Here is an 18,102-nt window from a genome sequence, read left to right as displayed (position 1 = left end):
TTTTCAGTAAATATATTTTTATTTTTGTGGCCAAGCTCCAGTGTTAGCCTGGATAATTACTGTAGTTACTGATGATACACCCTCTTCTAGGCTTGGCCTTTTCTAGCTATATTACTTTACTGCAGAGTCTGATTTAGCCAGGCTGCCAAAATGAAACTTTAGACAACTTTAGACTCCCTGATGTTGTCATCATTTTACTGGCAGTCTAAATAATCTATTTGAAACTTAGACACCTAATTGCCCCCACCCTTCTTTTTTTTTAAATTGTTCCTCTTTTTTTTATTCTAAAAGGTAGGCGTAATATAATTTTTGGTTACAATATATCATTCTTTATGCCAGTTATTTTGGTTAAGTGGACATCTCTGATCCTCAGATACAGATGGCAACCCTGGAAGGAATATCTCAGACTTGAACTTCAAGCTTATACTAGAATTAAATGTAAGCTGAAACTGAATATTGTAAAATGATAAAAATTAAGCTTGACCTAAAAGAAGAGATATGAAAATATATCTTCCCCCCAAACACATACTCATTTGCTGAGGTTAGAAGTAGAGATATCCACGGTTTGAAAGATTGCCTCTACTATTATATTTTGATCACACTCCAAGCATTGATTAAGTTTTGATTATTGATTTTCTGATTACAACTTTTAATGATTAAGCTCTTCTATACATTACACTATAGGTGGTATATAAATTCTCCTGTGACTTCCAACTTTGCTTCTTATGGGTTTGGACCTTATAAATAATTCTACCTTGTTATAAGTCTCTAATATCCTGAGAGATGGTACTTAGAATTGAATCTAATAAAACTTAATTCCATGAATGTGAATTAAATACCTACTCTATATATAATATTATCATAGGAACTAGAGAGAGGTAGACAAACAATGACAATGAAACAATCCTTGCCCCAAGTATTTCAGATTTCTCAATAAATATTCTCCTGGGGATGAGCAGAATTCTACATTTTATACAATAGGGACTAAAGAAAGCAAAGAACAACCAAAAATGTTCTAGGAATATTAAAGGAGATAGAGAGCACCATCAACTGGAAGGATCAAGTAACAACATGTTTACTGCCCATCCCTGGATGGATTTAAGAAGTTATTTCTCTCTTTCTCTTTTCCAGGGTGATGTGTGGATCTGTATGGAACTCATGGATACCTCACTGGATAAGTTCTACAAACAAGTCATTGATAAGGGTTTAACAATCCCAGAGGACATCTTAGGGAAAATTGCAGTTTCTGTGAGTAGAAAATTTATGTAATGGAAAGTCATTGAAAGGAAGGAGTGAAAAGGTAGCTCAGTCTTGGCCTGGTTTTATTTTCTACTTTTAGTGTTAGTGCAAAAGAGATAATTATTATACCACTGACTTGATTGGTTTTGCCCATAATACAGTGCTTATTAGAAGTGCATTTGTTTGTCAAGACCACGTTTGGCATTGTGATACTATCTTCCTTTTCCCTTTCTCACTCTTCTACCATCATTTCTCTGGAAATAAGGGCATGGAGGGTTTAAAAGTGAGAATCAAGAAGAGTGACAACAGGACTGAAGAGAAGACAAAAATTCTGGAGGGCGAAATATAGACAAGAGAAAGAGCAAAAATATAGAATTAGATTCAATTCAATTAAAAAAAAACACATTCTAATGCCTTCCAAAGAACCAGGCTAGATACTGAGAAAAAAAAAGAAAAAAAAGAATCTCTGCCTTCAAGAACCTTTCATTCTACTAGTGGGGGTGGGGAGTAACATGTATGGTTATTGATAGAGAATGTATATATATATATATATGCATACTTTTATATAAATGTACTAATGGAGTGATGTGTTGGGCAGCACCAAAAACTGGGAAAATCCAGAAAGTTAATCAAGAAAAGTCAAGCCAATAAGCAATTGTTAAGTACCTGCTCTTTGCCAGATACTGTACTTAGTACTGAGGATACAAAGAAATTTAAAAAAAAACAGTCCCTTCTTTCAAGGCACTTATATTCTAATGGGGGGAGACTACATGTAAGCAACATATATATAAAATAAAATGGAAATAATCTCAGAGGAAAGATGCTAAGATTATGGAGGATTGATGAGAGAGGAAAATTAATATAATAATCAAAGTCTTAGCAATATTGGATTTGGCCCTCTAAAAGTTTTGGAATACAGTTCATATAACCTTTTCTGTATTGCAATGTTACTTTTCCTGGAATATTGTCTACTTGGGCAAATCCATAGGAATCTCATGTTAGGAAGAAAGAATGTGTAGGAAGGTGCTGAATTATTTCAGGTTCTGTTTCTCTCCAATAGCTGTGTAATCAGTTTCTGTTGTTTTTCCTTTGTAGATTGTAAAAGCCCTAGAACATTTACACAGTAAACTTTCTGTCATTCATCGAGGTAAGCATGTGTCTTTTCTGCTGTACACCCTGTACCAGATTATTAGCCAGTACACATGAGTTGTTGTCTGTGGTAGACGTGGGATTAAGCCAGATAAAGGAATGGAGAAGCTTTCTTTGGGATTGGCTAGCAGCCTATTTAAACAACTTTTTTTGTCTGGGACAAAAATAGAACAATAAGAGATAGGCCTAAATTAAAGTGGGAAGGATTTAGGGTAGGAATAAATTAATGAAGAGAATGAAGACCAATAACTCCATCAGGTGGTTGGAATTTCTACTTTAAAAACAGGGTAGAAATCCATCAATATACATATAGTTTTCCCAAGACGAAAGAAATGGAACAAGATGATTCTGGGAGTAACATTAAGTCCGAGTAGTCCTAGTTCCTTCATTCAGTACGTATAAGTCGATTAGACTACTTTGGTAAAGGCGCTATTCCAAGTATTCTTCATATTAATTGAAGAAATAGTTTTTACATTCAAGAAATTTCTAGACTATTTGGGAACCTAAGATGTAAATACAAGAAACAACTAGAAAACATATATGTTAAGCTGAATTGTATAAAACAAGTTCTGTAGAAATTAGAGAAATGGACTGGCCAAGACACATATAAGATTAGTAAGAGAAGATCCTTTGAAAAAGATGCATTTCAAAACTGAATCATAAAGAAAATCATAGACATTGAAAAGACAAGAGAGTAGCTATTAGTACATAGCAGGCTGGGAGTATGGCATGAGTAAAGGCATGGAGGGGAGGATGAACAAGGCAGGACCCTAGCCTTATTGGAGCAAAGGCTCCTTGTTAAAATGTTAAATAATGGTCCATTTCTGTCCAAATGTAAATTTTAAGAAAGGTCATGGCATGGTACAGTAGAAAGAGCCCTGCCTATAGCATCAAAGAACTTGGATTCAAATCTCACCTATGATGTTAGTCATCTTTGTGAATTTGAGCAAGTCACACAGACTGGATCATGGGTTCTGCATCTGCAAAATGTGATCCCTGATCTGTTTTAGCTCAAACATCTCTGATCATGCAATAGTGAGAATCTGAATTTGAGATTTATTTATTCCAGCACGAGGATTCACCACTGTTGCAACTTTTATTCATAATTTAAGACTTTTCAATAAGTATTTAATACTTTTACTCAATTAAATTTGGTTCCAGCAACTTACAAAGTTCTTAACATTCTGTTCTTATATTAAGTATTTTAAATTCTTTCAAGTTGGGCCTCAGAGATGATTGTGATTTTGGATAACTCCCTTGTCTCTCCAGGTCTTAATTTTCTCTTCTGTAAAATAGGGTTTTCCACTAAATGATCCATTTTATCTTTAAGTTGTGGTGAATTTGTAAATTCTGCAAGTGCTTATTAAATATTTATTATTTGCCTTGAGCTATAAAGAATATGTAGAAAATAAAGACCTTGAGTTGCTTATAATCTTATCAAGAACAGAAAGATAGGACATGAAAGGAAAAACCATGCATAAATACTAAGGGAATTTAGTTGAGTTAAAGGTTAGTGTAGAGTATGATATTTCAGAGGAGGAAGCTGCAATGGTGCTACATCCACTGGTGTAGGTAAGCTCACTGGGGATGAGAATGTATGAATTTGTGAAAGCCAATATAGGATAAATATTTGTGTATATATATCACTTTATTTTCTGTTAGTTTTCTTTAATGCAATTGAGATAAACTAGGAAGGTAGACTAGCAGTAGTGGAACATGGTCTATTTTTTTCTTTCAGATGTGAAGCCATCTAATGTATTGATCAATACACTGGGTCAAGTGAAGATGTGTGATTTTGGTATTAGTGGTTACCTGGTGGACTCTGTGGCCAAAACTATGGATGCAGGATGTAAACCCTACATGGCTGTAAGTCTCATATCTGAAATTTTTCCTCTACAGGAAAAAGGGCTATAAAATTCTCCAAAAAATAGGAAAGGATCCCATCACAGGGAGAATTGGCTTTTATTTCCACTAAGTTATTAATGTTTCCTGAGGCTCATTGAATCACTTACTAATTCATTCTCCTAAATCTCTTCTCTTCTTATGACTTGACTTGTTATTTTAAACTTTTAAGTTTATTTTAAAAATTTTATCATTTTATTCTTACTTTTACACTATAGTAATTTCCCAATATTGTTCTCTATATAATCCTCTCTTAAAACAAAGAAAACAGTTAAAGCAAATCAGCACAGTGAATGCATGCATTTGTCACTCATAGCCCTCTGACTTTCTATTTTGCTATGAGTTTTAGCCAATGTGTTAACACTTAGAAAAGTTAAGTTCATCAAGTTATCAAAAATAATTAAAAGTTAAATGGACAGAACAATGATGTTTTTAAATACTAGCTTAGAATAGCAAAGCCTTGACAGTCTTCCAAGATGAGTTCTTGGAACTGTTTCCCATGCTGAGTACTGAGCAGGAAGGAATGAATTGAAGTGACATCACAATAAGAAATAAGGATTAGACATTAAAGAACCTCCTGGTTGTGAGGTTTAATTTCTATAATCAGGATCCTTAGATCCTTTCTAAGTTAAATGACTTGTCATTTGCTTCTCTTTAAAATGAATTTGTGGAGCTGATAGGAAGCTTAGTGGATTGAGAACGAAGGCTGGAATTGGGAAGACCTAGGTTCAAAAGTGGCCTCAGATACTTCCTAGCTGTGAACCTGGGCAAATCACTTAGCTCCAATTGCCTCCCTTACCACCCTTACCACTGCTTTGGAACCAATACTTAATATCAATTCTAAAACAGAAGGTAAGGGTTTAAATTTTTTTAAATAAATGAATTTGCACAATATCTTGAAAAAGTAGTTCATCAAGGCTTAATAAAATTAAAGTCCTACATCAAGATGACAGCTTCAGTGGGCCATGTTGAATCATATTATCCTTTTGGAATTTAGGCTATGAATGGACACACTGGCTCTGTGATACTTCACTCTCTGAACTCATTGAGTGAATACATCCATAAGCATTTTTCCTGAATCAGTGAAATCATTTAAAGAAAACTATCAGATGATCCCATATTGAGATGTTGATGCTTATAGTTACTAATGAGCTCTTTTGTTCAGTGGGGCATTTGTATGAAGGCTTTCCTGGTAATAATGACTTTCCCACTTCTGTTTTTCTTTCTAGCCTGAAAGAATAAATCCAGAACTAAATCAGAAGGGGTACAATGTGAAATCTGACATTTGGAGCCTGGGCATCACAATGGTACTGTATGATATTATTCACATACCTGAAGGTTCAGTGCCTGAGACTGAAGTTGGTGGATTGAGCTAGCACTAGAATTGAAGCACAATATTCTTGGTTGATTTTGGCCAGTTTCCTCCAGTCTTTGAGGCGATACTGTACGTTCTTTACTTTTAACCTAGAAATCATGAAGATTGACACAGAGGGCATGAAAAAGGTGAATAGGTGAACTGAATATTTGTTTGGGTAGTGGAAAAAACATTGGACCAAAAGAAGGAGACATTGTATTTTATTTCTTGCTCTTCCATTAACTAAGTGTACAATTTTGATCCATTCTCCTCATCTGTAAATTGAGGGATTAAATTAGAGGGAGTTCTTAAATCTTTTCTAGCTCTGACAACCCTGGTAACTAGATTTAATCTAAAATATGTAGCTCTATTGGGATATTCCAGTAGGGTCATGTCATTGAGACTGGTTAAAAATATTTCTCTGGATGTTTTTGAGACAATAATCAGACTGCATTAGCCAGGCATATGAAGAACTGGATTTGAGTTTCTAGTTTTGCCGTTGACTTGCCTAAATCATCTTGAAAACAAGTTCTGTTATCTCTTAGATCATCTCCAGGTCTCATATGGGCTTATGAATTGATATGATGTCTCACATCTGAAACATACTAGGAATCTATAATTCCTATAGAAAATGGAATATTCCATAATCTTCTTACAAAACATACAGAGTCTGAGATAATCTGTATGGCTATTCCTAAAAGCATCTCAAGTATTATAGTTTAGTTCTTTTCATTTCTTTTGTCCAGGCAGCACATGCCAGCCACTATAATGGCAAAAGTGGCCTTATTTGGTCCTGAGTTAATCTGCAAAGAACCAGTAGATGGCAGCAAATATACATATTTATAAAGAATTTAGTGAATGAAGAATTCCTTTTGATAATAGTTGTTTGAGACTGGCTATTCTAAATTATGAATCTTTCAAATGTAGTGTGTAATACAGTTAATTAAAAAAAAAAAAACTAGGAACTTTGCACTACCGAATAGGAGCCAATATCAGATAGATAAATGTCATTGACGGTCATGGTGAGAGAATGAGGGAATCAAATGCCGTTCTTTCTCCAGCACTAGAATTTCCTCTAGTTCTTCAAAGTGAAAAGCAATTGCTTCCATAATTAAATCAATATATTGTTTTCTTCTTTCTCCTCTTAGATTGAACTGGCAATCCTTAGGTTCCCCTATGATTCCTGGGGGACACCATTTCAGCAGCTCAAGCAGGTGGTGGAAGAACCATCACCTCAACTTCCAGCAGACAAGTTCTCAGCAGAGTTTGTCGACTTTACCTCACAGTGGTAAGCAACTTCTCTTCTTAGGTTCCATCCCCAGGGAGGAGGACGGTTCTTTCAGGTTTGGACAAAGGGTTGAATCTTGATCATACCACTGTAATGTCTATAGATGAAGTGAATGATCTTCTATTAATAGAAGGAAGGCAGATTATTTTTGGTCTGATTAATGTTTCTATTGATTAGAGCACTATTTGTAAATCTAGAAGTTCTACCGGAAAGTCAATATTTACGCTGTTATACTAAATGTATATAAATTGGGATATATGCCCAGTTAGTGCTATGGACAGTTTTAGGGATCAGAGAAGGGAAACAACAAATGGGAATAGAAAATAGGAAGAAATTTGGTCCATACAATGGTGGTACTATCTTCTGGTTTTCCTAAAAATCCTCATCAGTGTCAAAGAACTCAGAAAATGAGGTAATCTTAGCAAAGTGGCATTTATCCCAGGAAATCTGGTCATTCCTGTCAACATAACTTCATTTGACTCTGATTTGCTTAAGGATTGTCAGACTTCTGAGAATAAGATGTTCTGTATGAATTCCTTCTCCTCCCCTTCTCCCCTATTACCTCTACAGCGGGTATGTTCTCTCTGTTTTTCAAGTTGTCATGACAACCAACACTCCTCTCCCCCTTTATTTCCCTAAGCTGCCAGCGCATTTACTCCAAATAATTAAGCACCTAACAGAGTGACTGAAACTGATAGTACATGTTGTTTTACATTTGGTATTTTGATGTTAATTAACAGAAAAGAACAACATGCACTTTAATTTGTTACTAACACTGTCCATTATATTAATCTTGAGTTTTGCTGCCTTTTAGTGTTTTCTTCATGTTTATTATTATAGTTCTTGTATATATTTACTTTGCTTATGCTTTCTTCACTATGTATCATATGTCTTCCCATATTTTCTGAATTTTTCATGTTTTAGTCCTTACAGTTGAATAATATTCTATTACATCCATATGTCACAGTTTTTTGCATCTATTTCTCATTGGGTACATAATTTGTTTCAGCTTTTTGCTATTTTAAATAATCAAGCCATTACTATTTTCATATATATGGATCCTTTCTTGCTGTCCCATAGAGGGCATCACCCCTTTTGGGTCTCCCTAGTAATGGATTCTCTAGATCAAAGGTATAAACACTAGCATTTCCTATATGAATCCAGATCATTTTGCCAGAAAAGTTTGACATTACTAGGAGTGATTTGGCATACTTGTTTTCCTATAGTTGCTCTTCTCATTTAATATTACATTTTTGCCTTATGAGGCTATAATAACCCCACATGATAGAATTCTCTGATTTGTTACTGATTTTGAACATTTTTCACATAGTTTACAAATTACATTTTTAGTGAAAACTATATTGTTTGATTACTGATGAATAATCATAAGAATTCTTAAGAATTTATGCATTTGGGCCAATTTCCTCTAAATGTTTGATGTCAGAGAGACTTTAATGTAAAGTTTTGTTCCCACTGATATCTTTTCTTCTAATTCAATTACTTTGAGGGCTCAAAAGTTTTAAAATTTTATATGGGACAATATGCCTCTTTTTTCTTTAATTAGCCTTACCCCCTATTCACAGTTGTGGGAGATATAACTTATTTTCCTCTAATGAAATGGAGCAGAAAAGTATTACATTTGTATAATGTATCAACCACTATGCAACTAGAGAATCAAATAGAAAATGGAAACAGTCATGGCCTGCAAAGAATTGGAGGAGACAACAGTACAGGGGGCATGTTTAGGGTGAGTTCATAAAAGATGGGAAGATCCATAGGCATAGAAAGTAACAAAGCCCAGAGGGGTGGAAAGGTATAATGGTAGGGCTGATGGTCAGTCTCCTCATGAGAAGATAGAATAAAGGGTAGAGCAGAGTAAGGCTATGGGATCTTTTCAGCATAGGTAGAGAGATCCAGGGGTCAACATCCATCTAGGAGTGGATATTCTCTCCTTGGTGGAAACTTGGGGGAATGAGGATTGGTTGGAGAAAGAAAAAATTCATAGGTCTCTCATTAGAAATAGTTTTTTTTTTTCTGTTATATGGTTATATGGTATATAGTTCTGTTTATGGTATAAGTTGTGTCTAATCCATTTTCTACTAAACTGTCATCCAACCAGCAGTTTTTATTATAATGTCTCTTTCCCAATAGATTTTAATCATGGATTTCTTAAACATTACACTTCTATATTTGTTCTTAGGTATTTCCTATCTAATCTCTTTCACTGATCTAGATAGTTTTGGTGATTACTACTTTATAATAGAACTGTAGATCTAGTAATTACAATATGTTATTTTTTAAAACCCTTACCTTCCCTCTTATAATTAATATTAAGTATCAGTTCCAAGGCAGAAAAGCAATAAGAGTTGGGCAATTGGAGTTGTGATTTGCCTAGGGTCACACAGCTAGGAAGTGTCTGAGGTCAGATTTGAGCCCAGGACCTCTCAAATTCAGGTCCAGCTGTCTATCCACTCAACCACCTAGTTGCCCCATAATTTCAATGTTATAACCATCTAATCTCTTAAACCCTAATGACAATTTTGTCCTTCCCCATATGAATTCTATTTTCTTCTCTACTTCTGTATTCTCTTGGCAGTTGGTTGGCATAATGTTAAATTTATGTAGATTTAATTAAATTATAAATATATAAATATTTACTATATTACCATGGCCTAGCCTTGAATACAATAATTGCTTTAATTATTACTGTGAAAATGAATTGAAATTATATAAAACACAGACATGTCTTGGTAGGTTAAATCCCAAATATTTAATGAATTTTTTTGTTATTTTATACATCTTTATGTCTTTTGTTCCTGTATTTTTATAATAATAAAGAGAAATGTTAATGATTTGTGAATTAATTTGTATCCTGCTACATTCCTAAAGCTCTTAGTTGTCCATATCCCCTATTTTTGTTGATTCTCTAGGGTTTTCCAAATAAATCCTTCTATATTATATACAGAGATAATTTTGCTACCATTTTATGAATGCATATTTCATTAACTTATTTTCTTGTCCTATTGCTATAATTACCATTTTTAGTATTATGCCAAATACTTGATAAGACACTGTATAAACCTTGCTTCACCCAGGCTTTCATCATTTCATCATAATAAAAAAATAATACCAGCTCTTGCTTTTTAAATTGTTATTTTTTATTTATTAAGCATAATGTATATTTTCTCTCATTCTCTCTTCCTACCACTAGAAAAAAATTAAATCAATGCTTAAAAAAATAAACATTGTCAACAAAAGAAATTGCCATACAATTCATGTCTAAAAAATGTCTCATTCTTCATACTGTTTATAATATCTCCCTGTCAAAATACCTCTCTGCCATGATATGGGTATATTTCTTCATCATTTGTCATCTGAAACTATGATTGATCATTGCATTGATCAGAGTTCTTCAGTCTTTCAAATTTGTTTGCTTTTACAGTGTTGTTACTGTGCAAATCATTCTCCTGTTTCTGCTTACTTCATTCTGCATCCGTTCATAAAAGTTTTCTAAAATTTCCATAAAAACTTATCTTTCTTCATATTGTACAGCCAAATAATATTTCATTAAATTTATATTCCATAATTTGTTCAACTTTTTTTCCAAAATTACAAAAAGAGCTACTATGAATATTTTTGCACATATGGGTCCTTTTTCTATTTCCTTCATCTTCTTGGGGTATTGGCCAAGTTGTAGTATTGCTGGGCCTAAGGGTGTGCCCAATTTTGTACATAGTTCTAAATTACTTTCAAGAATAACAATATCAGTTCATGGCTCCACAAAGAGTATATCAACATACCTGTTGTCTGATAGCTCCTCCAAAATGTATAATTTTCCCTTTTTTTGATCAACTTTACTAATCTAATGAGTATGCATTGGAATCTCAGAGTACTTTTAATGTGCATTTCTCTGATTATTAGTAACTTTGAGCACTTAAAAATATTCACATAGCTATAGATACCTTGGATTTCTTCCTTTGAGAATTGTCTATCTTTACCCATTCATAAATTAGGTCACATTTTTTATCTTTAATTTACAACCATTTCCTCATATAGCTTGGAAATAAGACATTTCTGAGAGTAATTTGCTACAAATATTTTTTATAGAAAATTTTTTCCTAAATATTACCTCTTAACTAAATAAATACTTTTTTTTCATATTAAAGAAAAGACCTTTCATTCCTATTCTTTTTTGGCATTTAGAAATGTAAATGCTATGTTTTTTTCAGACTTTTCCTGCATCTATTATTGTTATATTTTCATTTTTATTGCTTTGTTATACTGAGTATAATAGGTAAGTTTTTGATATGTGATTTCTTTGTGTAAAAAGGAATTCTTCATTCCTTTTTTAATTTGAGGAGGAACCTGGAGGTCCTCTTACCATAGAGATGTGTAGGGATTAACCAATGCACAGTGACAGGAAGTAGAAACCATAAAAACAGTAAGAAGAAATCAGAAAGATAGGAAGGAGGAACCATAGAGACAGGAAGTGAAGTAGGAGGATGTTAGAAAAGGGGCCAGCTTCAGTTGGTCAGGAGCTTAAATGCTGAGAGACAGATCAGTGAGTTGCTGAGAGTTAGAGCTGGCAGTTGTAGGGAAGTTGGCTGCTGGGCGTGAGTTGGATGTTGGGTGTTGGCTGCTGGTGGTGTGGATTGCTGATTAGTTGGTGGTTGGTTTTTAGTTGCTGGAATATAAAGATGGGTCTGAGTTTACTGAGAGGACTTTTGGCTTTAGCCTTTACAATGGCTTTTTGGCTTTTGGGTTTTGGGCTCTTGGTTTGGGCTGTTAGGGTTTTTTCCCCTTTGTTGAATTTTTGGGAAGGTTGCTGGTCTTCACCGACGGACCTAATTGGGGTCGGATTAAACACTGATTGGGTTGGTTTTGATTGGGTAGGAACTTTGTGGGATGGTTGTTATTAGCAGTAGTTATAGTTAGTTATAGGTAAATATAGGCAGTTTTAGATAGTAATTATAGGCAGTTATAGATAGTTATAGGATAGCTAGTTAGGTATTTGGCAATTCCTTTCTCTGCTTCTTTCCTATATTTCTCTCCTTTACTATATTCATTTTACTATGTTCTTTTACTATCCCTATTTTAATAAAACTAAATTGTTAATTGTTAAAAGCTGCTAGAAGTTTTCTCTGGCTTAAAGGGATAATATTAATTTACAACTCTACTATATTCTTGTTAAAACTCAAATTATTAAAAACTGCTCTATTATTTTGTCAAAACCCCCATTTTAACCCTTACATTTGTCAGCATTTTAAGTTTTTGCATTAATATTCATTAGTGATTCTTGTCTATATTTCTTTTTCTCCACGTTATCCTTCTCTGGCATTAGTTTGAGAATAATAAATGCCTCATAGAAAGAGTTTTATACATTTTAAATGTATTTTTGAGAAGAGTTTATGTTCATCTTTAGATATTTTCTAGAATTCACTTACACCTACCTTTGTTTGTGAAAACTTTATTTACTTTTTATTCATTATGAATTTTATTAATAATTTATTTTTGATTTTGACAATTGTGTTTCCTTTCTCTACTTTTTAGACTCTTTTCTCCCTAAAATACAATTCTTTTATTTGTTTATTAATTCAGTTGTTTCTGTACAGTTTTATTTCACTGATTTTCAAAATTTCTCTTGTTCTTATATTAGATTATTAATATGATAGTTCTTTCAAATATAGATTCAATTCACCACTTGTCTTTTTCTTTTTTGTTATTATAAACAATACATTTACTCTATTACTTTATTGTCATTAATCTTTTTGATATAATTTAATTTTTTTCAGTGGTTTGTTCTTTACTATACTGATGATCTTTAACACTATTATTTGGTCAATTAGGATCAGCATTTTTTTCTATATGAATTATAATTTTATAATAGATATAGTAATATATAGTATAGCTTGCAAGTAAATAATGTTTTTAAATATCTTCCCTTTCTCTATTTATTCATGAATTCTTTTTTTATTCATGAATCCTTAATGCCACTGAATTAGATAATTTATATGAAGATACTGAGATCCTGAAAAATAATATTACTACAGATTCCCATTCAATAATTGTCATGTCTTTTACTTCATTTTTTTGGCAACATTTTATTCAAATCTGTATTCTCTCTTTTATTTTTATTCTGCAACTCTATCCCATTTTATAGGTGAGTTCAATCCTTTAATATTTAAGATTATAATTATTTGCTTTTACTTCCATCTACTCCTGTTATTGTAACTTAATAAAGTCATCATAAAATACCATGTAGCTTATTTTGCTTAAAATAAGCCAACCTTGCTGTCTACAAACCATAGTCACCTCCCTTTCACTGCCCATATGAGATTTAGATTCTACTTTTATTGGTATAATATGCTTTGTTCTTTCCTAACCTAGCCCAGATTTTTAAAATGTGAGTTAGTCTCTTCCCCACTTAATTCCACTTTCATCTATGACTTCCCATTCTAAGAAATAATAATTCATTTTCTTTCCTTCCCCCTCCAAATTCCTTCCTCTTTCTTACATTTTACTTCTGTTTTATCCCTATATATGATATTGTCTCCTCAAATGTATGTTCTTTGTTTTCTCAAAGAACTTATCTCAATAAAGAACTTCAATGTGTTGCAAAAGCTTCTTCTTATAACATGTAAACATTAACTCTTCATTAAGTCTTCATTTCATGCTCTATGGGCCTACCTTGTTCAATCTCTCTCCTGCCCCTTCCTTGGATTTGCATGTCAGAGGCCCTGCCCAAGTCTCATTTCTTCAAGAACAATGACTGAAAGTCTTTGATCCTGTTGAAGATTCATCTTTTATCATGAAATACAGCATGCTCAGCTTTAGTGGCTGTGTTATTTTGGGGGTGCAAAGAGATTTATTTTTCAATAAAACATATTCTGGCCTTTTCCCTCTTTAATGCTAATTAATGTTATGCGACTTGAACCTACTGGTTTTTCATATGTGAATTTCCTTTTTCCTGGATGCTTGCAAGATTCTCTTTGATACTGCCATTCTGGAACTTGGTCACTACATTTATGGGTGAGTTAATTTTGGGTTTCTTCTCAGACTCCAGCTTATGAATTCTGTTTGTTTGGTCTACATTTTCTTCTCTGTTCCCAATACTTCTGGACAATTCTCTTTTGAAATTTCTTGAAATATATTTAGACTATTTTATCATTTAAAAAAATATTTTTCCTCCTACCAGGACAGCAGTTTTTAGAGAGAAACAAATAGCTCTGGCTTCGAGTTCAGTTGTTTACATTTGCACAGATCTTATTCCAGTTCTTACAGTGTTGCTGTCATATCATTTTGCTCCATTTTTTTCTATCATTACATATTTGTGTTCTTTCTACCATTCTTTTTTTTTTTCAGTCTAATGCTTTATTAACATTTTTATCATCTCTTCTTAGCAGTTGACTCTCTTGACTTTTGTTTTTGTTTTTTTTACAGCTAGGTCCTGATTATTTCAAATAATAAATCCTATGAAGGGATCCCATGTGTTTAAATTTGTACTATTTGAAGTTATAATGGTGTAGAGTATGGTAATTTATTCCAGCCCAATGTCAAATATGCAATGTGAATGGGATGCATTGTTCACACTAATTGGTACCTAGCTGTATTATTCCTTAAGCACTCAAATTTCAAATTTCAAATATTTTCTTTAATTCTTTAATTGAGATTCTAATTTCTGGAAACTCTAGTGCTAATTCTCTTTTGAGAATTGTAATTCTTTTTACTATAACATTTTGCTCTTCCTCATGAGATTTTTCTTTCTTTTGATCTCTTATATTTATTAATTTTGGGGGCTTTTCCCCCTTTTCATTGCTTACTTAATATTTTTGCATGTTTCCTCCCCTCTACTTATATTTATTGCCTTTGTCTTTTTGGGGGGGTAGTTGTTTTCCCCCCACCTGTATTTCTTGCTGTTTTGAGGTAAAGAATGGGTTTAGATAATTTGCTGGAAAGTTCAGGCATATCATCACTGGGAGTCTCCACAAAATAACATATATTGGATTGTTTCTGATATGGCTTGTGGCAAGTTATCATTGCAACAGTATCTTGGATACTTAGGATTGTTACTGTGAGAGAGTGGAGAGTGGAGAGAAGTGGAACATTGCATAAGAAGAAAAATTTTGTGTGTGTAAAAAAAATAAGAAGTCTGGAGGGATGCTGTTGTTTCTGAAATTAAAGGAATAATTGACAAGACTATGGTAGGGAGTAGAACACAAAATATTATTTAAAGGATACTATTGGAAAGACTTTAGGTACTTTGTTCTCCTAAATCCAATTAATTGTGCCTTTGTATGTAACTTTCTTGATATGTAATGATGTGAGACTAATTGTAAAAAGAGGCCTTTCTGACTGATTTTACTTTAAGGATACTACTTAGATACTTGATTATACTGTTAGTAAGTGAGGATCACCTTAGTGAATTTCTCTTGAATAAGGATGAAGAACAGCTAGAAACCTGTATATCTGAAAAATCTATTTAAACTTTTTACCAAAGTTTCCTCAGTTTTTGCTGAAGACAGTGGACTAGTTAATCACTATTCTATAGTAGGCCTAGCATAGGCAACCCCAGTGATTCAACATCAAGATTAGACTGCAACTGACCATCCAATAAAATATTTAATTTATTAATTAATTCCTATGTCTGATTTTGCCAAATTGAAAAGGTTAATTTTTCAATCCTACTAAGCTTCAAACAGTTTAGGACAAGAATCCAAAACACCGACATATTCTCAATCCAAAGTTCTCTTATCTTAGAATTAAAATATTTAATTACTAATTTAAAAAATTTAATAACAACAAAGGCTAAGAAAGACAAAATTCCTGATGTTTAAAAGATGCTTTTCTCCTCTGCTTCCATATTTGCCATGGCATTCTGCAATGATAAATCAGAAGGGCATTCTTGTCTGTCTGTAGGAGTTTTGCAACACCCTCCTGAACAACAACTGATCATAGACTGGGCCTTTTGGGCTTTTAGGAGAAAGGAAGCCAAACCAATATTTCATGCTCTAATCTCCCAGGCCAACCAAATCCTGAGGATAACCTCTCTTCCCTCTTAAAAGAAAGACAGTTCTGCTTACATAAAAACTGTGCTGATCCTACCACAACCACGAAGATCCATTCTCACAGTAAATTATTCTTTCCAGGCCTTCCTTATGAGACATTCTCTGTATATTCAGTGTGTTATTCTATTGTGCTGATGCTGAAATAATAGGTAGTATGTTCTGTTTTTTCTTCCAAGATAAGAGAACTTTGGATTGAGAATATGTTGGTGTTCTGGATTCTTGTCCTAAACTGTTTGAAGCTCGGTATTAGGAATTTTTGTCCCTAGGACAGTCTCGCCCTTAATTAAAGGAAGGACTGGTCCTTTGGAGGAATCCTAAGTTCCCTGTTCACTGCTTATAACTACAGTGGGGAATGAGCTCACTCCAACCTGCTGTCTAGTAGTCTGAAATCCTTTCTTTGTACAAGAGGCCATTCTCAGTGCTCCATAATATTAGTGCCTTCTCCCTGAGACTTTCTCACAATTTATCTTGTTTATATCTTATTGATATGTAGTAGTTTGCATGCTGCCTCTTCCTCTGGACTATCAGTTCCTTGTTTGGGGTTTGTTAGTTTTTGCCTTTTTTTGTATCTCCAGTTCTTAGTATGTATTAAGTACTTAATAAATATTGATTCACTTGACTTAATGAATTATTCTTGCTAACTATATACTAACTTCTGATTTTTCTGTGCTGCTATCAGAACCCTCAAATTTGGTTCCCTAAGGAAAGACCCTGTTGTCCTGCCCTAATTTTGGTTCTTCAGTTTGGTGTACTATGAAAAACATTGATTTGGAGTCTTACAAGACATGGGTCAAATCCTACCTCTGTTATTTATTGCCTTTGTGTCCTTGGGCAAATAACTATCTCTTTGGACCTCAATTTCCTATCTTGTATAGTTAAGAACTAAGTGATCTCAAATATTCTTCTCAACCCTAAATTCATGATCATATGAATGGTTTAAAGAAAAATCACTTTGAACTGATCATGACTCCTTCAGAAAATTCATGTTCCATACATTAATTTACACACTCATGTCTACTTCACTGAAGTGGATTTTTTGTGTTCCTTGGAAATGATTCCTAGGCATAAGAACTCTTAGAGCTTCCTAGATATGAGGGAAAAGATTGCCAACTTTGCATACATTTTTACTCAATCATAAAATGTTTCCTAGGCTTTCCTGAAATTTCAAATGTCATAACAATGATAAATCTGATGCTATATGTCATGAGTAATTTGAAAAAAAAAGACAATGATGGTCTTAACATGGATAAAATATAAAGTGAGGCCAATTTCATTCATCATTAAATCTGTGCTCTCTTCTCTGTGGGTACCGCGAAGGTGCATATAGATCATCATTTGTTCATTCCTTATTATTCTGCATAGTTCTTTTTTTCCATATCATTTAACAAATATTCTATAGAATATTTAGCCAATTTACTAGAGGCCTTCTCCTACATCTTTTAAAATATATTGTTGATATCAGCACAACTTGGGCTTCTCATCTGTTAGTCTTGGTTCTTGTTCTTTGACAATCCTATCTCCTTTTCTACTCATATAATTATTTAATGGGCCTTCATGCTTTAAAGGAAAATCCTAAATCTTTTCTTGACTTGTCTTTTTATGGAGATAATCTAATTTTCTCTAGTATTTACTTGTTTATAGGTATAAGATGTGGACACCCAGACTTCTCTGCCTCATTAATGATCCAGCATTGCACTAAACATTGTTTAGAAATAGCTTCTAGGTTTATGACTTTGTAGACTTACTTGTGTTTTCCAAAATGGATCCATTTCAAAAAGGGTTAGTAGTGTGGAATTTAGGCTGGGAGAGATGTTTCTAAATAGTAGTTGCTTTATAATCTTTATCCTCAGAGGGGTATAAGCTATACGACCTTCTAACAACCTTCACATTAATTGCTAAGCCCTTTTTCTTCAATAGAAAGCTATATTTGAATAGAACTGGCATGCAAGATCCAGTGATGAGTTTATGGAGTTTCAAGGACAACTCAAGAATGCCTACTTCCTGTGTTTTCCAGGATATACCAGGCTATGATTACCTAAAAACCCTTTAGATTTCTTAGGAATTCATGCAATCCTTTGCGGTTGAGCAAAAAGAGAACAAAATCT

The 18,102-nt window shown here is 33.4% G+C and overlaps 1 protein-coding gene across 1 annotated transcript in view; it reads left to right on the top strand.

Moving 5' to 3' along the window:
* The window catches only part of MAP2K6 (mitogen-activated protein kinase kinase 6), a 192,660-nt gene that overhangs the window by 151,527 nt on the left and 23,031 nt on the right, over positions 1–18,102 (top strand). Inside the window, exons 6-10 of the mRNA XM_056817223.1 lie at positions 1,132–1,248; positions 2,335–2,386; positions 4,127–4,254; positions 5,520–5,597; positions 6,793–6,932. Coding sequence (XP_056673201.1) covers positions 1,132–1,248; positions 2,335–2,386; positions 4,127–4,254; positions 5,520–5,597; positions 6,793–6,932 — 515 coding nt within the window. The remainder of the gene's footprint in view (positions 1–1,131; positions 1,249–2,334; positions 2,387–4,126; positions 4,255–5,519; positions 5,598–6,792; positions 6,933–18,102) is intronic.

The sequence above is a fragment of the Monodelphis domestica genome, chromosome 2 (genome assembly GCF_027887165.1).
Source record: "Monodelphis domestica isolate mMonDom1 chromosome 2, mMonDom1.pri, whole genome shotgun sequence".
NCBI classification, from domain to species: domain Eukaryota; kingdom Metazoa; phylum Chordata; class Mammalia; order Didelphimorphia; family Didelphidae; genus Monodelphis; species Monodelphis domestica.
This window is presented reverse-complemented; position numbering and strand designations above follow the sequence as displayed.